This window comes from Grus americana, chromosome 7, assembly GCF_028858705.1.
Source record: "Grus americana isolate bGruAme1 chromosome 7, bGruAme1.mat, whole genome shotgun sequence".
NCBI lineage: Eukaryota > Metazoa > Chordata > Aves > Gruiformes > Gruidae > Grus > Grus americana.
In genome coordinates this window covers 17,459,417-17,481,393 of record NC_072858.1, presented here as the reverse complement: position 1 = coordinate 17,481,393, position 21,977 = coordinate 17,459,417, and the positions used below count along the sequence as shown (strand labels likewise).

General features: G+C 37.2%; 1 protein-coding gene across 2 annotated transcripts in view; it reads left to right on the top strand.

Annotated features, from left to right (window-relative positions):
• The window catches only part of DNTT (DNA nucleotidylexotransferase), a 154,446-nt gene that overhangs the window by 119,885 nt on the left and 12,584 nt on the right, over nt 1–21,977 (top strand). For both annotated transcript variants that reach the window (XM_054832614.1, XM_054832615.1), the window contains 2 exons: nt 6,921–7,181; nt 8,616–8,699. In XM_054832614.1, the coding sequence (XP_054688589.1) occupies nt 6,921–7,181; nt 8,616–8,699 (345 nt within the window). The remainder of the gene's footprint in view (nt 1–6,920; nt 7,182–8,615; nt 8,700–21,977) is intronic.

Genomic DNA, 21,977 nt, shown 5'->3' with positions numbered 1-21,977 from the left:
TATTTAAATAGTTTAAAAGGGCCTTTTTCTTCGCTGAAAAGTTTAATGTAGCAAGGTCGTTCTATTGAAAGCTGTTGAAAACTAAGTGGTTAAATCAACATCATCATGCTCTTTGATGCAGCATCACGAGGGATAAATGGGTCAAGGCATAGAGAACACAAAGTCTCCATTGAGCTTTAGAGTGGCAAAAGCTGCAATGCAGTATGCAGGTTTCGGTTTTAATGGTTCCAAAAAACTTCATAAAGAAAGTAAGAAATGACTTCTGTGGGTTAGGGCTTGGAAGTCTGTGGACAAACAGGCTGAGCCATCTGTGTCAATGCAGCTTCATTCACATACTGTATAAAGACATTTTCATTTTTTGCTAAATCCTATATAGCTATATTTAGCACTGTTCCTGTTGTTATATATGTACTTTCAACAAAGGAAGAAATACATTACTACAGGCATCTCTGCACTCTTCATTTTCTCCTTTGCACTCATGTAAGTACAATATTGCATTTTTCTGTTGGCTTTTAGGAAAATGAGGAGTGTAGATGTCTGCCTGTGTCTACTTATTTTAGTATATTAGTGGTCTGGTTTAGCGTCTATTATTCACCCTTGCCAAGGTGAACAGGTTGGGAAGGGGAAGGCTTGATGTCCCATTAAGGTAGATGGTGAGGAGCAAGTAACCAGTCTCACTTTTTCATTGCTAGAAACAGTTTTTTGTAAACAGAGCTCACAGAACAGAAGGACATTCATTATTGAGTGACAGCTGGATTTTAGCAGCAACAAAACCTGTTTCTAAGACAAGATACAGAAATGGTTAAGAGGCCGGAACAGAGAGCTTACTTTTTTCAGATGAATGCCCTCTCCATAAGGATGCAGAACTCCGTTCTGAACACATTGTCTCACCTTTTGACTCAATGCGTTATGATTTTTTTGTTGTATTCTGGCTCGGCTTCAGCAGGAGCTGAGAACATTCTTACCTAAAATAGACTATTGTGTGGTGGTTAGACCACTGGACATGAGAGAACTTGGCTGAAATCGCTTTAGGCAGAGGATGGGGCTGAATCTGATTGTCCTGCTTGTGAGGTTATTGCATAAAGTAGGCAGAAGTGTCCACATCCTGTGATGTTTCAAGTGAAGATCCAGGCAGTTGTGGCATTTCTTATGACATCTGATCTTTCTGGTGTGTATTGTTTATCTGTATGTGGGTATCCATCCATCCATCCATCTTGCCCACCAGTGCAAATGCTCATGGCATAGAGAGGGGGAAACATCTTAATTCCTGGACTCTGGTGCTGGTCTTTCCATTGCTGTCAAAACCAGGCTGTTCAGGACAGGCCCAGAATTAGACCAGTCTGAGGTACAGGAAACTTCAAGATGAAAAAAGGACCAAGGGAGCAGCATAGTTATGCTGCCAAGTTTTGTATTGCTGATTAAGCCTTTGATGACATTTGCTAAAGATTCCTCACCCTAACAAGCCTGACTGCTCCCAGGCATCAGTTCCTTGAGCTGTTTCACTCTATAGATTTCCACCTGTCTCATCTAGGTAGAGATTTTTCTGAATTAACATGCCTATATCCTATCTTGGATTAGCTATAGGTTTTTCACTGAAAAAAAAAACCCCAACAGTTTCAGTTTATTAAACCATCTTGGAAGGAAATTAACAGCAACAACATATACAGATTTCAGAACAACATACTGGATTACATTTTCAGGTGGTATAAAATAGTCCTACTTTGACAGAATTAATCCAGCTACTAGCATTCTGAATATAATGACAGCTGGTAACATTAAAAATAGGATAGGATTTAATTCAATTAAAAATGATAAAGAATGCTAATGACCATATTTGGATTGATTTTTCAGCTATCAATTACAAATTTTTCTAAAAATTCACATTTTTCCTCAGTTTGATCATGGATTTACTCCAATATCAATGTTATTGATGTGCCAGCACTCAGTGTTTCTACGTAAAAGTGCATAATCATTCTAAGAAGGGAAAATTGTTGTGGGTATTAACATAACTGCCCTAAAAAATACATTTGGTTATGATCGTGTTGTAAATTTGAGAAATGAAAATGCCCACATTTTAAAACTTGATTGTGTAAACAAGGTCTATAGCATTTTATGGTGTATAGATCAACCTGAAATTTGCAAAGAACTGCAGATTCCCTGACAGAGTAATGAGAAGGCTGCTGTTTTGCAGTAGCAGTAGTCAAAACTTCACACAATCTTCATAGCCGACTGCCCCTTCAGGCAATACTTTTGCAAAGTGTACAGAAGTGCCATTTCAGCTTTACTTTATGGGGTGATGGTGATGTCCAGTGCTTAATCAAATTTGGTTAATTGGAAATATGGCTTTTGGCTCCTATTTCAAGGTGATATCCCGGCTTTGAATCAGGTTTTAACTTCTTGTTGAATTCAACACTTGTGTAAGTATTGCCTGATTGCATTTTTTTTAAGTTGAAGTAGATATTTACTAATTCCTATTAGGTTTAGAAATTACCCAGCCAACAAACTATGAAATAACACTACAGAGTAACCCAGAGGAATAACTAGAAATATCTTTCTAGACACACTTGCTAACTGTGGCCATCTGCAAATACTTAAAATGTATTCATTTCATTCATTTCAAAATGTAGAAGACATGGCCTAGTCAGCAAGGGAAAATGGCAGTAGGAAGGCTACAATAATGATTTGATGTAACCTCTTCATGATTGCTTGATGTTACCTCTAGGCGACCCCAGGGAGTGTTCCTTTGATGTTCCTAAATATGAAAATAGGATGAGACAAAAAAGGGAGAAGGGACCCATCTTTAAAAGCTGTGATTTAACAGGCAGAATTTGTACTCTTCAAGCAGCTGAGAGATTTCAAAGGGAGGAAGGATCTTTGTTGTAAGTGTGGTATCCAGGTAAAGGGAAATTCTTCATTTTTAATGTGGACAATATAGCAAACACATTTCAAATCTACCCTGTTTTCATTTACAACTATATATTCCTGTAATGAGTAGCAAGCCGGAAAAAAAATACTCTGAAAACTAAGTAAAGCTGATGCAGAAGAGATCATCTATAAGATGATAACACAGCTGTGTTAGAAAGAAAATATTGGTGAAGCAGAGGATACAATGTATGACTAAAAGTTAAAAATGAATGTCTAAAAAGGTCCAAGTATTTTATAGCAAGGCCATTTTATCTATTACACACACTCAGGTAATACATAATCATATCTCCTCAAGAGTTTACAGCCTGAAAATCCAAGCATGGGGTACTGGTGGCCATGTGCAACTGTGCCCAGACCTCACTGAGACAAAACACTCCCTAGGTGCTGATCTGCTTGCCTGTGAAGAGAGAAACCACTGCAGGCTGCGATTTCTTGCTGGATTTCTCAAGTGGTCAGAAACAAATTCCTAAGACTTTCCACCTATAGTAGGAATTCCATTCCTTTTGTAGTCTATCTAAAGATGTGCTTTGATTCCTAATTTCTTGCACCAAAACTGAGGAGATTTCAACTTCATTTGAACAAAGAGGACACAAACACTGATATAGACTGGCAAATGTGGTGATCTAAGTGCACTGTGTTTGTATTTTTTATTATTTTACCAAAATCTAGTTAGGATTCTGCCTAGGGAAATAAATTATTTAGATTTGTTCTGGGATATGCTGTGCGATGCCCCAAATCTCAAAGAGCAAAAAGGAAAATGAAGCAAAAGATGAGAAAGCACTGATGAAGTAGCTAGATGATTTTTATAGAGAATGGGAAGAATGTCAGTCAATAAAAGCTTGAAGTCCTCAATTAATGGTCAATGATCAATGAGATTAAAGCATTTTTTAGCATTAAAAGCAACAAAATTAACCTGAAGGCAGGCATAGTTTCATCAAAAAGAGTGAGATAATAAGCAGTTATACATTAACATTCAACAGCTGTTTTGAGTCTATATTTGGAAATAGCAAGCATCAGTGCCTTGTGACGTTGGGGTAAAATTAAGAAAAAATTACTATGCTTTAAAGATGGATGTGAGAGAGCACCTGCTAAAATTAAGCATTTTCAAATCAGCAGACTTGGAAACTAGTAATCCAAGAGAATGAGCTACGTAAGGAGTTTTCTCATATTAGTTTATAATAAATCTTCAAAATCAGGAAAAATTCCAAAGAAGTGAAAGAACGTCAATGGACGTCAAATAGTTATCGTTAAAAGAGTTGGCCCAGTGACCATAAAACAGCCTGTGGCTGATTCCCAGTAAGATAATGGGATCACTAATTTGGAACTATCATCAACAAAAACCTGGAGGCTGAAAGTATAACAATACCTATCCATGTCTCTTCATGGAAATCATATCTTCTTAAGTGTTTTTGTTATGCTTTTTTTTTTTTTGTCAGGACTATAGCTCTGAGTGATAAAAGTAATTTTATTGCTGTAAAGTATTCTCTAAGGTATTTAACATATTATCAAGTAAAGTTACCACACTTGCAGTATATAAAAGAAATAATCAAAACCTGGTGTTTTATATGGAGATTTTCTTCCAAAAAGCAGGTCATTGTCACTTGTGTTCATAAGAGGTCTGACCAGGAGGCCATTGTAGTTAACAATCAACAGCCATCAAATAAAAGCACTTGTATACACTCTCAGTTCAATACTGCAATTAAAAAAAAAACCCACCCAAAACCCAAAAGGCCCCCACAAAACTAATGTGATTCTTTACCATATTTTACGGGATATGTTAACTAAAAGTGAGGAGGCATTCTTCACCATGCTTTTTTGTGGTGAAACTAGTATAAGAATTCCTAGTCCAGAGGAAGGAGAATGTGTAAACATTTGAGGGACTTCAAAGAAGAGACAAAAAATTGATCTAAGAACCTAAAGAAATCCTGATTATGGAAATTTTAAGCAGCTGAGTCTATTCATCTCATCAATGAGAAATCCGAGAAGTGGGTTTGATCAATGTGTAGGTTTAAAGAAATGTAAAAGGAGATATGCACTATTGTTGCTAACCATTATAACAAAGTTAAATTTCTTTTGCAAAGGCAAATCTCAGAAGACTCTACTTCCTGTGAAAACAGGAGCTTAGAGGAGGCAGTCACAGTGGTCTCCTATATTTTATTAATCTAAATTAAGGCTGAGTGTCCCAGGACTAAGGCACACATCCAAATGTTTTCATCATGTGGAACTGCTCTCTGAAAGCAGGATTTTTTTGCCAGCTGAGCCCTCCTGCTTGTCTAGGTTTCGGCTGGGATAAAGTTAATTTTCTTCCTAGCAGTTGGCATAGTGCTCTGGTTTGGATATAGGATGAGAATGATGTTGATAGCACACTAATATTTTAGTTGTTGCCAAGCAGTCAGGGACTTTTCAGCTTCTCATCCTGGCCTGCCAATGAGAAGGTGGGGAGTGCACAAGAATCTGGGAGAGGATGCAGCCAGGACAGCTGACCCAAACTGGCCAAAGGGATATTCCATACCATATGACATCATGCTCCGTATATAGCTGGGGGAGTTGACTGAGAGGTGGTGCGGCTCAGGAACTCACGGACCATTGGCTTCAGGTGGTGAGCAATTGTGTTGTGCATCACTTTTGTATATTATTATGTAATAATAATAATAATATTTTCCTTTTCTGCCCTATTACACTGTCTTTATCTCAACCCATGATTTTTACCTTTTTCTTTTTGATTCTTTCCGCCATCCCACTGGGGGTGAGGGGGGAGTGAGCGAAGAGCTGTGTGGTTGTTTTAGCTGCCTGCCTGCCGGGTTAAGACATGACACTGCTAGAGACGGCTTCATTGACGCTGAGCAGTGTTGTATTATTACGTGTCAAGCTCCATTTCTATTCTAAAGACTCAAGGATGATTGAAAGAAGCAGTGCGATGGACAATATCTGCTTTATTTCTTTGTTTTGTGTATTCGACATTTTGTATTCTTTAAAATGGACGTGCTAGGCAGCAGAGAAAGGGCTGGTGCTCCTTGCCTCATCCCAGTTGCTGTGCTTGGGGTGATGAGAGGTTTTGTGGCTGCTGAGGGGAGATTGCCCTTTACCTGAGGGCAGCTGAGCATGCAGAGCTCTAAGAAGCTTTGAGAATTCAGGGTAAGTCTGAGATGTCCAGGAAATTAGTAGCCTTGGAAGCTGCCTAGAAATGCGAAGAACAGGCACAAAGGCAGGCCTGAGGAATGACAGAAAGATGCTTTTCCTAAGGGCCTAGAAGGGATAGTGCAGAGTTTATGGCAACTCCGGGAGCTATTGAAAAGTTGCTGGCTACAGAGCAAGGATGGAAGAAAGCACTACCTCTTTCCACCCAGTCCTTCCTACAGTGCTGGGTTAGAAGGAAGTGATTTACAATGCTCTATTACTTCCATTTTTCTCATTCTCAATGTTCTTTATTATAAAAAGAAAATCTCATTTATGCTTTAGTAAAATCTGGCTGTTGAGGATCAATAGTTTTTTGGTGCACTCGCTTCAAACAAAAGGTAAAAGCAGGGCCATTCCACGTCTCTGGAGACTCCAGACCTTGTCACAAAGAAATCTTACACGACAGACAAAGTCTGAATGCTCTGTTTGGAATCTGTCAGCAAGACTGTGCTTTGGACTAATCTGTTTTTCTAGATGTCTTTCAAATGGGAAAGCATCAATCCCTACTAAGAAATTTCTGTTGACATCAACTACAAAAGGATGGAGGGGAAGAATTGCAAATATTGTCTCCTCAGTACAGGGTAGGACATTGCCACTATCAGATGACTACCACTGCAGATTTCCATCCAAGCATCTGCTATATTTTTCCAAAAGCCACAGCTGTTTCTTTTCTCTGCTTAGCCCAGATTTGGCCCTGCACAGTTCTGTGTTAACTAAAACTGCATTTGACATGAATTTTTTAAAACAACTGTATAGAAACTCTGGAATTACAGTAAAACCAGTCCAGCAATTCAATACGAGCAATGTCTTCTCTTTAGGGCTTACTCCTATACTGTGATATGATTGAATCAACATTTGTAAAGGAACAGCTACCAAGCAGAAAAGTTGATGCCATGGATAATTTTCAGAAGTGTTTTGCAATTTTAAAATTATATCAGCCAAGAGTAGACAACAGCAGTTACAACATGTCAAAAAAATTTCATACAGAAGTCAAAGACTGGAAGGCAATCCGTGTGGATCTGGTCATAACCCCCTTTGAGCAATATGCGTATGCTCTGTTAGGCTGGACAGGCTCCAGGGTAAGTAACCACAACAGTCTATGTTTTCTTAGCACTACTAACCTATTTTTGCTGTTGCAGGATCACCCAGAGTTCATGGTTTACAAAAAATGTTCCTTCTCTTCACACGTCACATTTCATGCTGTCATCAACCTGTGATCATAGGTTGGAGCTGATCACTGACATTTATGGATGTCTCTCTAGAGGAGTTAACATTTATTTTCCTTAAAGCTTAGTGTTTAGGTTCATGGACTGAAGAGCTATATTTTCAGTCAGTTGCATTGTCTTTTTACATCATACTGGTATTAAGAAGCAATTTAAATGGTTACTGTGTAGAGAGATGATTTGAAAAGTGTCACAGAATTTTACAGGAAATTAAACATTTGAGGAAGAGATGTTCTGAATTGGAAATTTGTTTTGTAGGAAATTGAAAACAATTTGACACCTTTTTCAATTAGATAAAATGTTTTATTTTAGTTGTATTTTAATTGAGTGTTTTAAATTGTAAAAACCCAGAAAATTTTAAAATGTACACATTAGTTTTGAATAAGAATAAAATATGTTTTGATTGATATTTTAATAAGTAAAGAAAACTTGCAATGGTAGCCACTTTCACAATAGACATTGCAGTCATTGGGTATAATATAAAATAGTACAGTATTTTCAAAATAAAAAATTCTGTCTAAATGCAAACTCAAACCTCAAATGATTAATCTCTCTCCAGACAGAATTATTTTTTAATCTATTCTACATGCCTGCCTTCTGATGTTCATTTTCTTAGGGAGGGATTATATGGTATAACAGAGAGCTCCTGAGCCTGCTCTGAATGATCTTTTTGATGTGCTAGAAGCAGTACAGGTGCATTCCCACTCTGTTCTACTCAGGTTAATTGGAAGCAGGATGTTTTAGACCAGGCAAAATGTTGCAATTGATGTGTTCTCCTGCTGAGCTGATGAGTTACTTCAGTCACTTTTCTATTTTGAGATAATAAAATGTCTTTATTTGGACCTTGGATTAAGTTCTGCAGACTTTGGGGTCCTTCTTATCCTGGAAGTATTTGGCTACTTAAAAGCCCTTCTCTCAACTCTGTAGGTGGGTGTCCACACTAAAAATGCACTTTGTGAGGCCCTTTGTTTGAGTAGGCAATGACTCCATCTTTCTCTGCCTCGCTCAGCTCCTACTGCCTGTTGAGATAATTCACCTACAGACTGTGGGAGCCCATCATAGGCTTACTTTCTCATACAGTACCCAACTATTCTCAAACTAACCAACTGAAATGATGGACCATCGCCTATCAAAATATTGTCCTTTCAGATGATCCATTTTTTCAGACTATAATCTTTTAGCAGAGGTATTTTTTACCTGTTAAGTTTATTATTTGGTTAGGTGTTGGAACTCTTATACAAAGGATAACAATTTTGTCAGAATTGCTGATATTTGCTATGTCTTTTACAGCAATTTGGACGTGATTTGCGGAGGTACGCTAATCATGAAAGGAAGATGATATTGGATAACCATGCCTTATATGACAGGAGAAAGGTACTGTTTATTCTCAGAAATAAAGCTATTGTGTTTTTATTTCTGAGTCTATATTTTCAGTTTATTTTTGATATTCAAGTATATGGAATATTTTATCTCGATTCTCTATCTATTATGTGGTAAAACAGTCCCACTTTCACAAGATTTAGTTTCACTGGCAGAGCCTGATTAAATCTGAACAAGTCTAGAAATCTTTTTTTTGGCATTGCTGAGGTAATTTCTGAAATTTAACAAGAAACATACATTAGACAATGGTGTTTGGAAGGAACTGTGCAACCTTCACAAAACTGAGAACAACTCATCTGCAAGTATTTGAAAAAAGTATTTTACTGTCCTGTTTCAGAACGAGAGGTCATTTCTCTGTCCCAGGCACAATTTCAACAGGCATTGTACTGACATTTCAAAGGAAGAAGGAATATTGAGTGGTACAGACTCAGCTAGAAGACCTGAGAAGGTTTTTGTAGAGTATGACACTGAGCAGAGATCAGGGATCATCCTGCATTCAGAAGTCTACGTGGAGTTCTGTTTAGTCAGGCTTGCCAGGCTTGGTAGTATTTCTGGTCTAAATGCTCTTGGTTGCAGTTATACTGACCTCTGCATTTATCTGGCTTGATGTCTGTATTTGTATTAGGCCATTTTAATAATAAGGAAAATCAATATTGAAGATGTTTATTGATATCATTATGGGGGAAGGCAAAATTACATGTCAAGATTTTACATTAATCTTTCCTATATATTCCTTATAGAACAGAGACTGCTTTTAGCATCTCTGCTTACATGCAGCATTGTCTTATTGTTTGTTTGTGAGATGCAGCAGTGATCTAAGGCCTCACTCCATTTCAGCTGTCTCCATATGTGCTTGTCAGGCTCAGATGCTATAGCATCCTCTCTCAGTTCACATACAAACCTGGGGAAATGATCAGACTAATGACCCATTTAGTCAAATATCCTGTCTCCAACAATTGCCAATACTAGATGCTTCAGAAGAAAATATAAAATTGCATAATAGATGAATAAGCTATCAAATGTCTAAGGGGGAAGTTTCTTTATGAACTAAGGAATGATGTCAGTGTCTTTCTGCCTGTCTTTTATATTTTGTATGCATTCAAAACATAAACTCTTTGCCACAACATAATACAGCAAATGTTATTATCTGCAAGTTAATATGTGCTCTGTTAAATAGCTTTTTGGGTGTTGCAGATAACTGCACTAGGGAAATACAAAGTTATTAAGAAATGTGGGTGTTATTTTTTTGTGTGCAGCAAAATTTGCCTGCCTAGTATACAAATATATATGATTTTATATATATGTGTGTATATATGCACACACACTGTGTGTGTGTGTGTGTATATATATATATATTACCTAGAACCCCAAGGCATTCAGTGATGCAGAATGGACACTGTTCATTCATGAACAGCATCAGGACTATTTTTCTTTATTGTCTTTAGACTTTATATCTGACATACCATTCAAATCCTTCTGGGGAAGAAAATGTGAGTTTCCATGTATATTTCACTGGACTAGCCAGGATGTTTCACAGACAAATGATGAATTTATCCTCACAATGCCCTCTGGGAAGAAAGAGCATCTTGTCTTCCCAAATTTTCAAGTAAAGAACTGAATCACAGAAAGATTTGAGGCCCTAAAAATCCATTGATTTGAAGGACCCCTTTTGCAGTGTCTAGCCTGAATATTCTCCGGTTCAATATCTGCCTCAGGACTTTGAAAAATACATAGAATACATATATCCATGACATGTTTCTCAAAGCCATCAGCTGTAGCTGCAACTGAATCTCCAGACCTTCTGCGTGTCTGAGTCTCAACTTACATTTCCTCACTGCACTGACCAAAGCTGAAGAAACAGAATTAGTGAGAGGACTGACAAGCAAGACATACAGAATTTTCCTTATTACTTATTATAATGCAGGAATTCTATGACAAAGGCAAGGGAAAAACAAAACCAAATAACCTCCAGGGCAAATATCAACTGTCTTGATCACTAAGTCCTTAATCTATGACTTCCATATATCGAATGAAGGACATGAATGGATCAATTGTACCTTTCTGGGGGGGGATTCTGTTTGCTTTTGAATGTCTGTCCGTTGTCATCCCCCTCCAACAATATCTAACTCTCCCTTTTCTCATTTAATCCCAGACACAACCAGTTTGCTTCCAGATTTTATTTTCTGCTGCAAAACACAGACGTACTACAGATTTCAAAACAAGAAGTCATGTTAATCTGGTGACACAGCAGAATACTGTTCTTGCCTCTGCTGCATTCTCAGAAATAGCTAAATTGCATTAGCTGAAATTTTCCACAAAGATAGAAAATTCTAAGACAGATATGCAATATGAGAAATTTCAGACCAGGCAGCACTGAAGTTATAATCTACTCAAACCAAGGTCTTTTATCAAGTAGTGTCATTCCAACAAGAAGCAGGGAGACACACACAACTTCCCCTTCCATCTAAGTATTCTACTATTTATAATCTAATGTGTTACATTCAAATTTTTTTTTTCTTATTTTTAACTTTGCTATTTTGTATTAAGTTATTGCCATAAAGGCCATTTTGAACAAAAAGCCTTCCATACTGCCACCCAGTGTGTAATAAAGTCAAGAATGTGCATAGTAGAGCAATGGTGTCTGTAACTGTGAAACTTGAGATGATGACCCATAGTGGAAGGGGAGAAGTTTGTAGTAAGTTGTGTGGCTGCCAAGGTTAATTAATTTTTAGGGTCATCAGGTTAATAAGCTTAAAATCAGTGATGGAAATAATCAGTAGCTTTAGTGCTGTTTCAGGGAACATATAACCAAATTGTGAAATGTTTAGGGTTTTTTTTCTGAATTTAATTATGAAGACTAGAGAATCTTCTTTACTGTAATTCTGTTTTTATTTAAAAACCACTTGGCTAGGGGGGAGCAATAAAAACATGAATGTTTTATCTATACCGTCTCTTAAATTTAGATTGGAACATGAATATATGTATTTCATAAGAACATTTGTCTTTGTGGTAGGAAATCTTTTCTCAAAGGAAAGCTTTCTCAAATCCAAAAACAATCAGGCAGCAGATATCCCTTGTGCAAGCTGCTCAAGATCCCTCAACACAACCTTAATTAAGGTTAATTAGGCACCATAGGTAAAAACTAAATCACATTTTTTCCATTTTTCTCTCCTTGTTTGCTGAAGAGACATTAGCTGATGTCACCGGCTCTGTCCAGACACACAAACTTTCATGCACGACTCTGTAACAGTCACTGGGGTATAATTCAGGAGCTGGGCCAAACCCTTTCTGCTTCATTCTTCTTTTATTTCTCTGTGTGCATGTACAGCAAAAGCGATAGAAAGGTCAGGGGGAGTCAAACTAATTCTGGATCCTGACAAAGACCAAATCTTTTCTTTGAAAACACTTCGTTGTCCTTTAAAATTTTGCAAGCTGGTATAAGAAGTTAATAAACCATGCTATAGCAAATGTACTTTGATATTTTTGTATTCTTTTTTGATGGGACGTCACAGTGCCTATAAGAGATTGTCTTTTATGATGAAAGACAACAGTTTCCTGGTTTGCTCTACGTTCCTATATATAATTTGGTATACTTTATTCTTCTATATTAATATTTATCAGCCCTTTGGCACTGGAGCTTCCACTGTGGCCCACTGCCTGAAATGTGATGCGTGTCAGAGAATCCGAGATTGCAGCGTTCAAGGGGTTGCACCAGGAGAGAGTCCTGGTTACTTTAATGTATTTCCAAAGGGATTCTGACAGGAATAGGGAGCATTAACACCGCAGTTAGGAATCAATTACATAGCTTTGCAGAGGGGAACAAAAGGAACAGATATTTCCTCCAGGGACTCGTTACAAAGTTACACCGTGAAATTATTCCTCAGCCTTGATTTTTTAAATTTTTTTTTCTAGTGTGAATCTTTTTCGTATATTTGTGGGTTTTGGAAGATAGTGTCCAACTATCAAACTAACGATTTATAAAATGGCATTTTTTAGATCTTTCTTTGGTAGGAAAATTGTGACAACAAAAATGGAAACTTTACTACTAATTATCTGTCAGCCTCTTTTTCATTAAAAAATGACTGGATGTCCAAATTTGTGTCTGTGTAGAACTGTATCCTAAAGTTACAAGAATCAGCATTTGTATACACCAGCTTGAAATATGAAGTTTCTGTGATTTACATCAGCTGGAGATCAAATCTTACAATGATTCCCACACTTATGGAATGAAGGATTTTATTGATCAGCCATCAGGAAGAAAGAGAAATTGTATATTCCCAGTGTCTTATTATTATTGCTGTTGCACTGGTTACAAATGACATGACAAATTTATGAACCAAGCCGATAAAATTCTCACTGTAAAACTTCCTGATTCATGAATGAATGAATAATATGCTCTCTAGGTAAACTAGAAGTGCTTTTGCAAAAAAGAATTTCATTTTTCTGTGTGAACCATAAATCAGGTCAGCTGAACAATAGGCTTTTCCTTAGAAAAGTTAAGGTGTTTAAGCTGGAAACAATGGCATCACTGGTTGTTTTTACACTCCTCCATGTTGGATTTGTGGTCATTTATCCCTTTAACCCCACTATAAAGAATTTTTAGTTACAACATGCATTGTGTCTAGACTTAACCAGGAGCTAATAAGACCATAAGCACTGACCTCTGTTACGTATTTACGTAATGTGGTCATCAGTTCACTGTTGGAACTGCAGATTTTATGTATGCATGTATATATATGGTTTGCCACATACTGAGATTTGAATGGCATTTTCTTTGCAATGATTAAAAGTTTGTGATGTACTAGGGCAGTCATTAGCCAGTTTTGACAACATCCTGACAGCTTTTTAGCTGGGTGAAATGGAGAGAGATCTACTGGATCTAACTAAAGAAGATACAGCTCCAAACCCTGTTTTATTTTTAAACACCTGCTTTAAGCTGAATAACTATCACCTGCTTGCAGGAGAATGCAATAAATGTGTGATTTACTTTCACTTTGATGTTTTCTTATTTGTAAAGTGATTTTTAAAGTGGCTGGCAAACCATAAGCTTTTTATTCTTAAAGGAGTAGCTGTCCTTGAAGTATGAGTGCTTCTCCCCTTTTACAGTGTCAGCAACCTGGAATAAGATTCAGGAACCGCAAAGGTTGTTGGTTGCTCCTTTACCAAACTCTGGCGCCGTTAGCTGGAGTAGAGTATCCTTGTCATGCAGAAGGGCACTGCGGAGAGGGTCTGAAGCTGGACTCTCCATGGTATTGGATTTTTGCACTCTTCACCAAGAGGGTGGGTAAGGCTTAATGCGACCTGACTCTTCTCCTATGAAATGGTGCTCAGATTCAAGTGTGTTCTTTTTCTTCAGTAAGAATATTACTTAAGGAAAAACATCCTCATTCTCCAGAATATGAAATGCTGTGGTCCAGTTGGCTTATAAACTTAGCATCATCTTTAACTTTGTCATTTGCCTCACCAAAATATAATGCCTTATTGTCTGTCTGTACTCTCCATGCCTTTACTTTGTCTCTATGACTAATCTTATCCGAGTCTCCATTTCTTCTTAATTTGACATAGTTTCATTCAGTTTTGTAGACTCCAGTCTTGCTGCCTGCTTTCTCCCGGGTGCTATTAATACCACTTCAAAATCCAGGGAATGACTGTTAAAAGTGTAGCTACAACTGTAAAATGTCAGTTTGAGAAGTTACTTTCCTTACCCCAGTACCAAAGGGATCCAATAGGTCCTTGTGAGTTACCTAGAGAGCTGGTGTAGCTCTGGAACACATAACCTGTGTTTTTCTACTGAAATTAAAATGAACCCATTTTAAATATAGCTTAGATTCCAGACCATAAGTACTAAAATGAAATTCAAGTTCCAAAAATTTCATCATCAAGAAAAGCTGTGTTTTTCCATTAAGCTGATTTTGTTTAACTTCTTTTATTCTGACGTTTGCTTTTAGCTGCTCTTTGGCATTACTGCAAAACCTTTTTGTCACTTGTTACTCTTAGAAAACCATAGGAACATATGGATTCCTTTTTCTTCTCCCCCCGCCTCCTCCGCTGACTCTGTGTCCATGGATATTATCTGAGGTTGCAGCTTGCAGTTCATAAATACCAGATTGTTGTGATCCTGTTCTTCCACATGGCTCATCCATTCCAAGATCCAATTCAGATACCTAATAAATAGCTGTAGATTTGTTGCAGTCTGGCTGAATGAAGCGCTCTCTGGTTCTTTATGTGTAGCCACTGGATATAAAAGGTCCTTCTTCAGCTTCCAAAAAACCTGACACACATGACTGTTGTGACACCATGTCTGTCACTGGTATCTGATGTGTTTATACAGATGATTGTGAAGACAGTTGTCCCACAAACTTCCACTCTTGTTGAGGAAGTGCAGCCTGGATAACTGTTAGCACATAAAGGAAGGGTTGTATGAGCAGGCTGAAAAGAATGTGATGTTTTATCCGTTTGATTCTTCAGGGTTGGGCACTGTCCAACATACAGCCAAACTGCTCTAGAATGTACGTGTAAAATTTTGCACATACTGCTGGTATTTTGGCTCAACAGAGAACAGAAGCAAGAACAGCTGTTAGCAGGTGTGGAAGGCATTCATATGCAGACTGGAAATAATGTCTGGAGATGACCTACTCTCTTTGTACCTTTTCTTACTCTACAGTTGGTCTGTTCTTGCCTAGTATATATGTCTTTTCTTTTATCACTTTGTAAGAGGGCATCATGTCAGGCTGGTAGACTGACATGCTTACAGTCAGCCAAAGGATCGTGCACCTGGATTTGAACAATATTCAGGTTTTCGTGTTCTCTGAATGTTTTCTGATCCATCTTTTAATCCTGATTTGACTTGTGAAAAGGCAACATGAGAAGGAAGAAAGCACTTTGACATTCCGAATGAAGTGACAATTGTGTGAGATGAAGAGAGCACATGCTTTGATGTAATATGGCCTGAGGATGGTCCAGAGATTTGACTGTTAGCTTGCGACTTGGGTCCTGCATGTAGCCAAATTTTCTCTGTAGTTTTAAGAAGGTCATTTAACCTTCCTTTAACTCACTTCCCAACAGTAAAACCTAATTCTCACAATGCAATGTTACAGTAAGGGTAAGTAGTTAACCACTGTGACAAAAACTAGTCCAGTTTAATGAAGGATTTTGATCACTCAGCATTTTGCTTTTCCCTAGAGAAAAAGAATAAATGTTTAATGGAGAATTTTGGTAATTCAAAATTTGCTTGTTCTCTTAATCAGAGGGAAAGTTAAAATGTTGACACTTTCTGCAAATTTTTGAATCTCAACTTTGGAAACAATCCACAGATCAGACTGTTCCAAACCTCCAAAGCTCAGACAGCTCTTGGGGCTGCAAGCTCAGAGGCACTAGGCTTGGCTGGCTGCTCTGCACTCATGAAGCCTATATGCTCTGGGGACCCTGGCTCTGATGTAATTAAAATGACTTATTTGAACTCAGGCTCCCAGTAGCCTGTCAAGTAAGTTGTTGAGAAGATGGGCAAGCTGGCAGGAGCTCAATAAAAGTGGCTGGTAAACTAGATTCTATTGTTTGGGTTTCTTTCCAGGGCAATATTTTGATAATTACATCATTTTTATGGAACACCCAGGTTTCAGTGAGCAGGAAAATTCCAACAAAACAAAAATCATTAGTGTTTTACTGAATAGATCTGTTCACAAGGCAATGGCATATTATGTCTGTCTGACTACACATGTGTTAAGCAGAAATAATCTTCCCTAGAACTGTCTTTTCTCTGGGAATTCTAGGAAGTTGCATTCCAGTGATTCTCAGCCAGCAGAATCCATATATCATGTTTCTCTGTAGAGACTGGTGTGAGGATGCCCAAAGTTAAGTACAGAAGATGCTTTTGAAAGATCTACTGTGCTATGCAAAGCCCAGCCCTACCACTTATATCATGGATAAATTTCAGGTTTTAAAATGCAGGATTTATCAAACTTTTTTTACTATTACTTCCTAACTAAACTCTCTTATTTGAATTAATTTCAAACTAGTACCATTACCAAATACTTCAGAACTCATATTGTCAGAAAATAAGCTGCTTTTTTGTTGTTTTTACATTTTGGTAACTATTTGGAAACTATTCCTTGTAGCTACAATAAAGAAGGATGTTTAAAACATCCTCACGGTACTTCACACAATTTCAGCCATGGTGGGATTCTTTATTCCTCTGTCCTTTCTTATGTTCACTATTCTTGATGCCATTTGCTGTTCAGCAGTTACTTAGAGCCAAAGAGCCTGGCAGAAGTCTGTTGTATTCAGCGTCAGAGCTGTAATCATTTCCCATTTCATAGGTGAAGACTCTACATAAACCAGGAACTACTTTCAACTGCTCCGCACCAGAAGTTCTGAATGATATATTTCCTTACATTGTTATCTTTTCAGTACATAAGTGAGCGTGTGGGAGTTAGACTGAACGAGAGGTAGGATAGGCTAGATGCATTAACCTGCTGCAGGGACTTTTCTCTATTCCCGTTTCATGGTGTGAGATTTCTAGGGGTGGCATGTGGAACAGCTTCATGGCTGGACAACAGCCATGTGTAAAGTGTCTCTTTCCTGCACCTTTATCACACTGCTACCCAGTGGAGATCCTCAAGCTGGTTGTGGGATCTGAGGATTGAATTTGTCTTGTAGATTTAGATTTTGATCTTGTAGAAACCCATAAGTTTTCACAATATTACAGAAAATCACTTCTAAGTCCAATTATTACTTTATGTAGTTCAAGGCAGCAAAATGAAGTGATGTAAATAATTAGCATTGCTTTTTATTGTAAAAGAAGCTGGGGTTCCTAGGGTATAATAGATAGATTAAATTATTAGCATATGAATGTTCTTATACTAACATTGTAGGTTGTTGGGTTTTTGTAAGAGGAGGGTCACAAGCTCAGTGTTATTTTGAAGAGCCATTGGAGCAGACAACAGTTATTAGTTTTATGTCCTATGAAAATTTAAGATGGGAAATAGCTGCCTTAATATTTTCTATTGTTAAAGAAATATTGGGAAAAAATGACACTATGCAGAAGACTGTATATGATTGATGACAATTTTGAATTTAAAAACCATTGTGTGAATTTGAATGGCATTAAATGTTATTTAGTTGTTGAATAGCAGGAGAGGCAGTTTATATAACTGCTCTGAATAGTAAATTCACAAGATGCTCTGCAAACTTCATAATGGGATCCAGCTTTGCAAAACATTAAGTGCTGTGCAGTTACAATGAAAACAGCAAAACCCTGTGCTCCCAACTTTTTCTTAAGAGAATATTCAGTTTTTCTGGGAAACCAGTATAAGCATGAAAGGGGAAATCTATCGTGGGATTTCTTCCACACTGCAAAGTTCACATGCATGCAATCGTCATCATCAGTATTGCACAGTCGTTAATCACTTGCCTACAGAGTGCATTCCTATTTAGGAAAATCCTTAACTGACTCCTCGGGCAGGGCGTGTCCTGTCTGTCTTCGCATCTGCAGAGCCAAATGAAGATGAGATTGCAGACCAGGTAAATGACTATTATATGACTGTAACGATCTTATGAGCTGGCTCGAGGGGGTCTGTAAGCATGCTGAATTCTGCTACTGCCTCTCTTTTGCCCAAGTAGTTGTTTCACAGACAACCACAGTGTTTGCAGCAGGCAGCCCATCCAGTCATACCTGGCAACATACTTGAACTTCTAGCCTCCCCCATGACATTCAAATTTTCCTCTGGCTGAGTATAAGTCTGTGTTGCTGGCATACTACTTAGCCAGTTAATTTTGTTTTGAAATGTCTTACCTGACATTGACCACATTGGTCAGAAAAGTTATATTCATGTGTTGGCTTGGCTTAGAGGATGGGAACAGCTCAGAGGAAGCCAGACTGATTGCAGATGGCTGGGTTGTTACTTGCACTTCCCAGAATTTTGTAAACAGGTCTCCTAATAAAAAAACCAGCTTTGTTTTCCAAGCATTGATTCTCTTCTGTCACTACCCGAATTGTTGTTTCTCAAAACCAGGTATCACTAGGAAGAAGACCTGGCTATGATTCTATACCCTCATTTTATTACATGAAGATGTGTAATATTCACGTTTAACTGTGTATTCAACAGTTAATAGTTAAAATCAGTTTTCTTGTGTCATCTGAGAATGTTTACTCCACACTACTTTTCACTGAAAAAGATGCCTGCAGAAGCTTACTTGCACAGCTAAAGAGACATTTTTTTATGATTCTTTAAAAACTGGATGTTATAGTCTTATTTTGGCAGATGCTGCTCTAAAATTATGAAGTTATAACAGTGAGACAGTCAGCCTTGAGAACATCTTGATGAATTAAACATGCTGCAGCTGCAGAGTTTACTTTAGATGTCTGCAATAATGACTGGATTAAAGCTAAAGTAAACATAAAGATCCAAAGTTTATAATATTGATTTCCAGTGTGATCAGTTGTTCACACAATCATTACTACAATTAAACACTGAGTCATTGTAAACAGATGCACATACTTTCATCTACACTCCAATTCTTCTCGCTCTCTCTCAGGAAAGTGGAAATTGCATATGTGATTTGGAGGATTTGTTCTTTTTGCACCTGGTCTATTTTTAAAAATTAGGAAGTAAAATAATCTACATTTCTTACCTTTTGGTAAATTAAAAAATGATTATGCATTTTCTTTCAAAGTGTGCTTCTCCACAGTGTTCCAGGGAAAATCTTAGCAGTTTAAATGTTTCACATAGAGCATATGATAGTTTGTTTTTACAAAGTCTGCATGTAATTCATGTATATATTTAGCTAAATTTAACCCCTTTGTAATAGCAAGCTGTACATCTAACACAAAGAAAAATGTACCTAATTGTTGTTTCCTTTGCTCTGTGTGTTTTCTGAACAGTTCAGTGAAACCTGTATTGCTAATGAAAAGAGAGAGCTCTCAAAATACATAAGAAGGCGCAGATCCAAAATATTTTGACTGTACTTTTTAATTCATTTTAATTTCTAGGGCAGTACAGAGCCAACCAGTTTCAAGTGTTTTAATTCAATTATTCCATCAGTATGCTTGGGTAAATTATTAAATGTGGGGCAGGTAACACAGCCTCAGATTTTCTGTTAAAAGAAAAAAGAAATTGATTGAGAAGAAGCTAGGTAGAGGGGAATACGGAAAAGGAAAGAGCCAAGGACCAGAGAGGAAAATGGGGTATGGAGTGGGAGTGAGAATGGGAAGTCTGTGGTAGATGTACAGATTTGATAAGGAAGTGCAGAGTGGCTGAACAAAGCGATGGGAACTGGAAAGGGTATATTTGATCAGCAGCTGCATTGTGGAAAAGAGTCTGAGCTGGTTGAAGAGACTGAGCTAAAAAGGGGCATGAAAAAATAATGACTGGGAAGAGATATGAGTGGAAGTTTGATGGATTAAAAAATAAGTTAAATTCATGAGGCTAATGCTCTAAGCTGGCAACAAGAAACAGGTAAACTTTCAATTACCCCAAATAACTGAGTAAACTGTATTTATCTCACTTTGGATGTGGCATGAGTGGAGCCTGAAGTCATATTAGAAATCTGAGGGGAGAGATCAAGGCTACAAATGAGTATAGGGAACTGGGGAAGAGAGGGAGCTAGAACAGATACAGATTGCAAAAGCTCAACTTGCTAAGACTGATTGATCTCACACTGGTCAGCAACCCAAGATGGTTGTCAGTGCTGTCAGCAAATACTCGTTAGCCCGGTGGCACAGTACATTTCCTGCCTAGTGAAAGAAGGCTAGATATGTCACAGGAGTTGAAGGAAGCAGTATTTCTTTGGAGAAAAAGAAGTCTCAATGCATATGCATAGGAGAACTGAATTAAGGTTAAAATACAATCAACCACATTCTGGGTTGCAGGTCTTTGATTTTGCAATCTCAATAATGTTCTTTTTGAAGTGGTTTGTTTATAATCCCATAGGAATTACACTGAGCTCTGTTTCATAAAATCCAGGATACTGCATTTTTCTTGCCATTCATTCATATGAAGCTTTATAAAGAAAAATAAAATAAGCCAACTTAACAGGCTACTGTAAATACTTAGAGCAAAACAGAAGTATAGCTAAAGTGGAAAAGGAAGTAATCCCTGTTAATCTTTTCAGTGACTTTGTGGTAGGACACAGGCTGTCAGAGAACTACAGAGGCCAATAAGTAGAGAATTCTTATTATCTGCAAGGAAGCTCTGTTTCTTTTTACATCAATGTGCTATTTAACATGTTAATTTTTTTTTGCCTGGGTTGTCAGATAGGAAGTTCCAAGTTTCTCTTCACTTTGTGTGTCCAAAACTGAAAACAGTTTTTAGTCTGGATTGTAATGTATTACACTATTTATTGTAGAATATTTTTAATTATTAAAATTGTAATGGGAGATTGGATGCATAACCACATAGTGTTTTGCAACAAGTAACTACACATCTGTCATTTTAAACATAGAATTATCCCATTTTATGCACAGCATGGTCTTGTTTGCAAATTAAATTTTAGCAAATAAAAAAGTGCTTGTTCTGTTAAGTCAAGAAATAATGTTTTTTACTATTTTATTTTCCAAAGTGTCAGCGCTTCAGCACTGGTCTTTTTCTTTCTCTTTCATCAAACCTACCTGTAATAGGCACTTTGCATGTAGAAAGCCTGAAGACATTTTGTTACTCATGTTATAAAATGGTTAATACAATAACTGCCTAGAATATCCTAATATTAGTCTGATTATTCTATTTTACTCAGTGAATCTACTTTTTGTTGTTCAGAAATTTATTATGAATAAACCTATAACTAGAGTTAGAGAATAGTTGTAAGTGAAACATTCAAGTATGGAATTTCTGATTAAAAGCACAGGTCATGTCCAGTGGTAAGATGAAATGAGAATTTATGATTTCAGCTTCTATTACCTTCAAAAGTTATTCATACCCAGAATTATTAGAATAAATTCCGCTGCACTATTTTGCATCAATACCATTACACATGATTTTGCCTGAGGGTATTGAGTCAATGGGTAATGCTTGCAATACTGCTTTTTCAATCATGGTTTGTTATAATGTCATTTCAAAGAGTCGGGTTTTTTTCTCTCTGATTTATTTATCATCTTATTTGTAGCTGGATTAGGAACAGATTAATTTTTATTTTAAAGCAGACAGGGTGATGTGAATATTACTACAGAAAATACCATTTAAACATGAAAATTACATTTTGAGATAATATAATGTCAGAAGCACTTCAGGTTATTTGCTACTGAAAACCGTTATGATACCATCAAAGGGAAAATGCACAGTG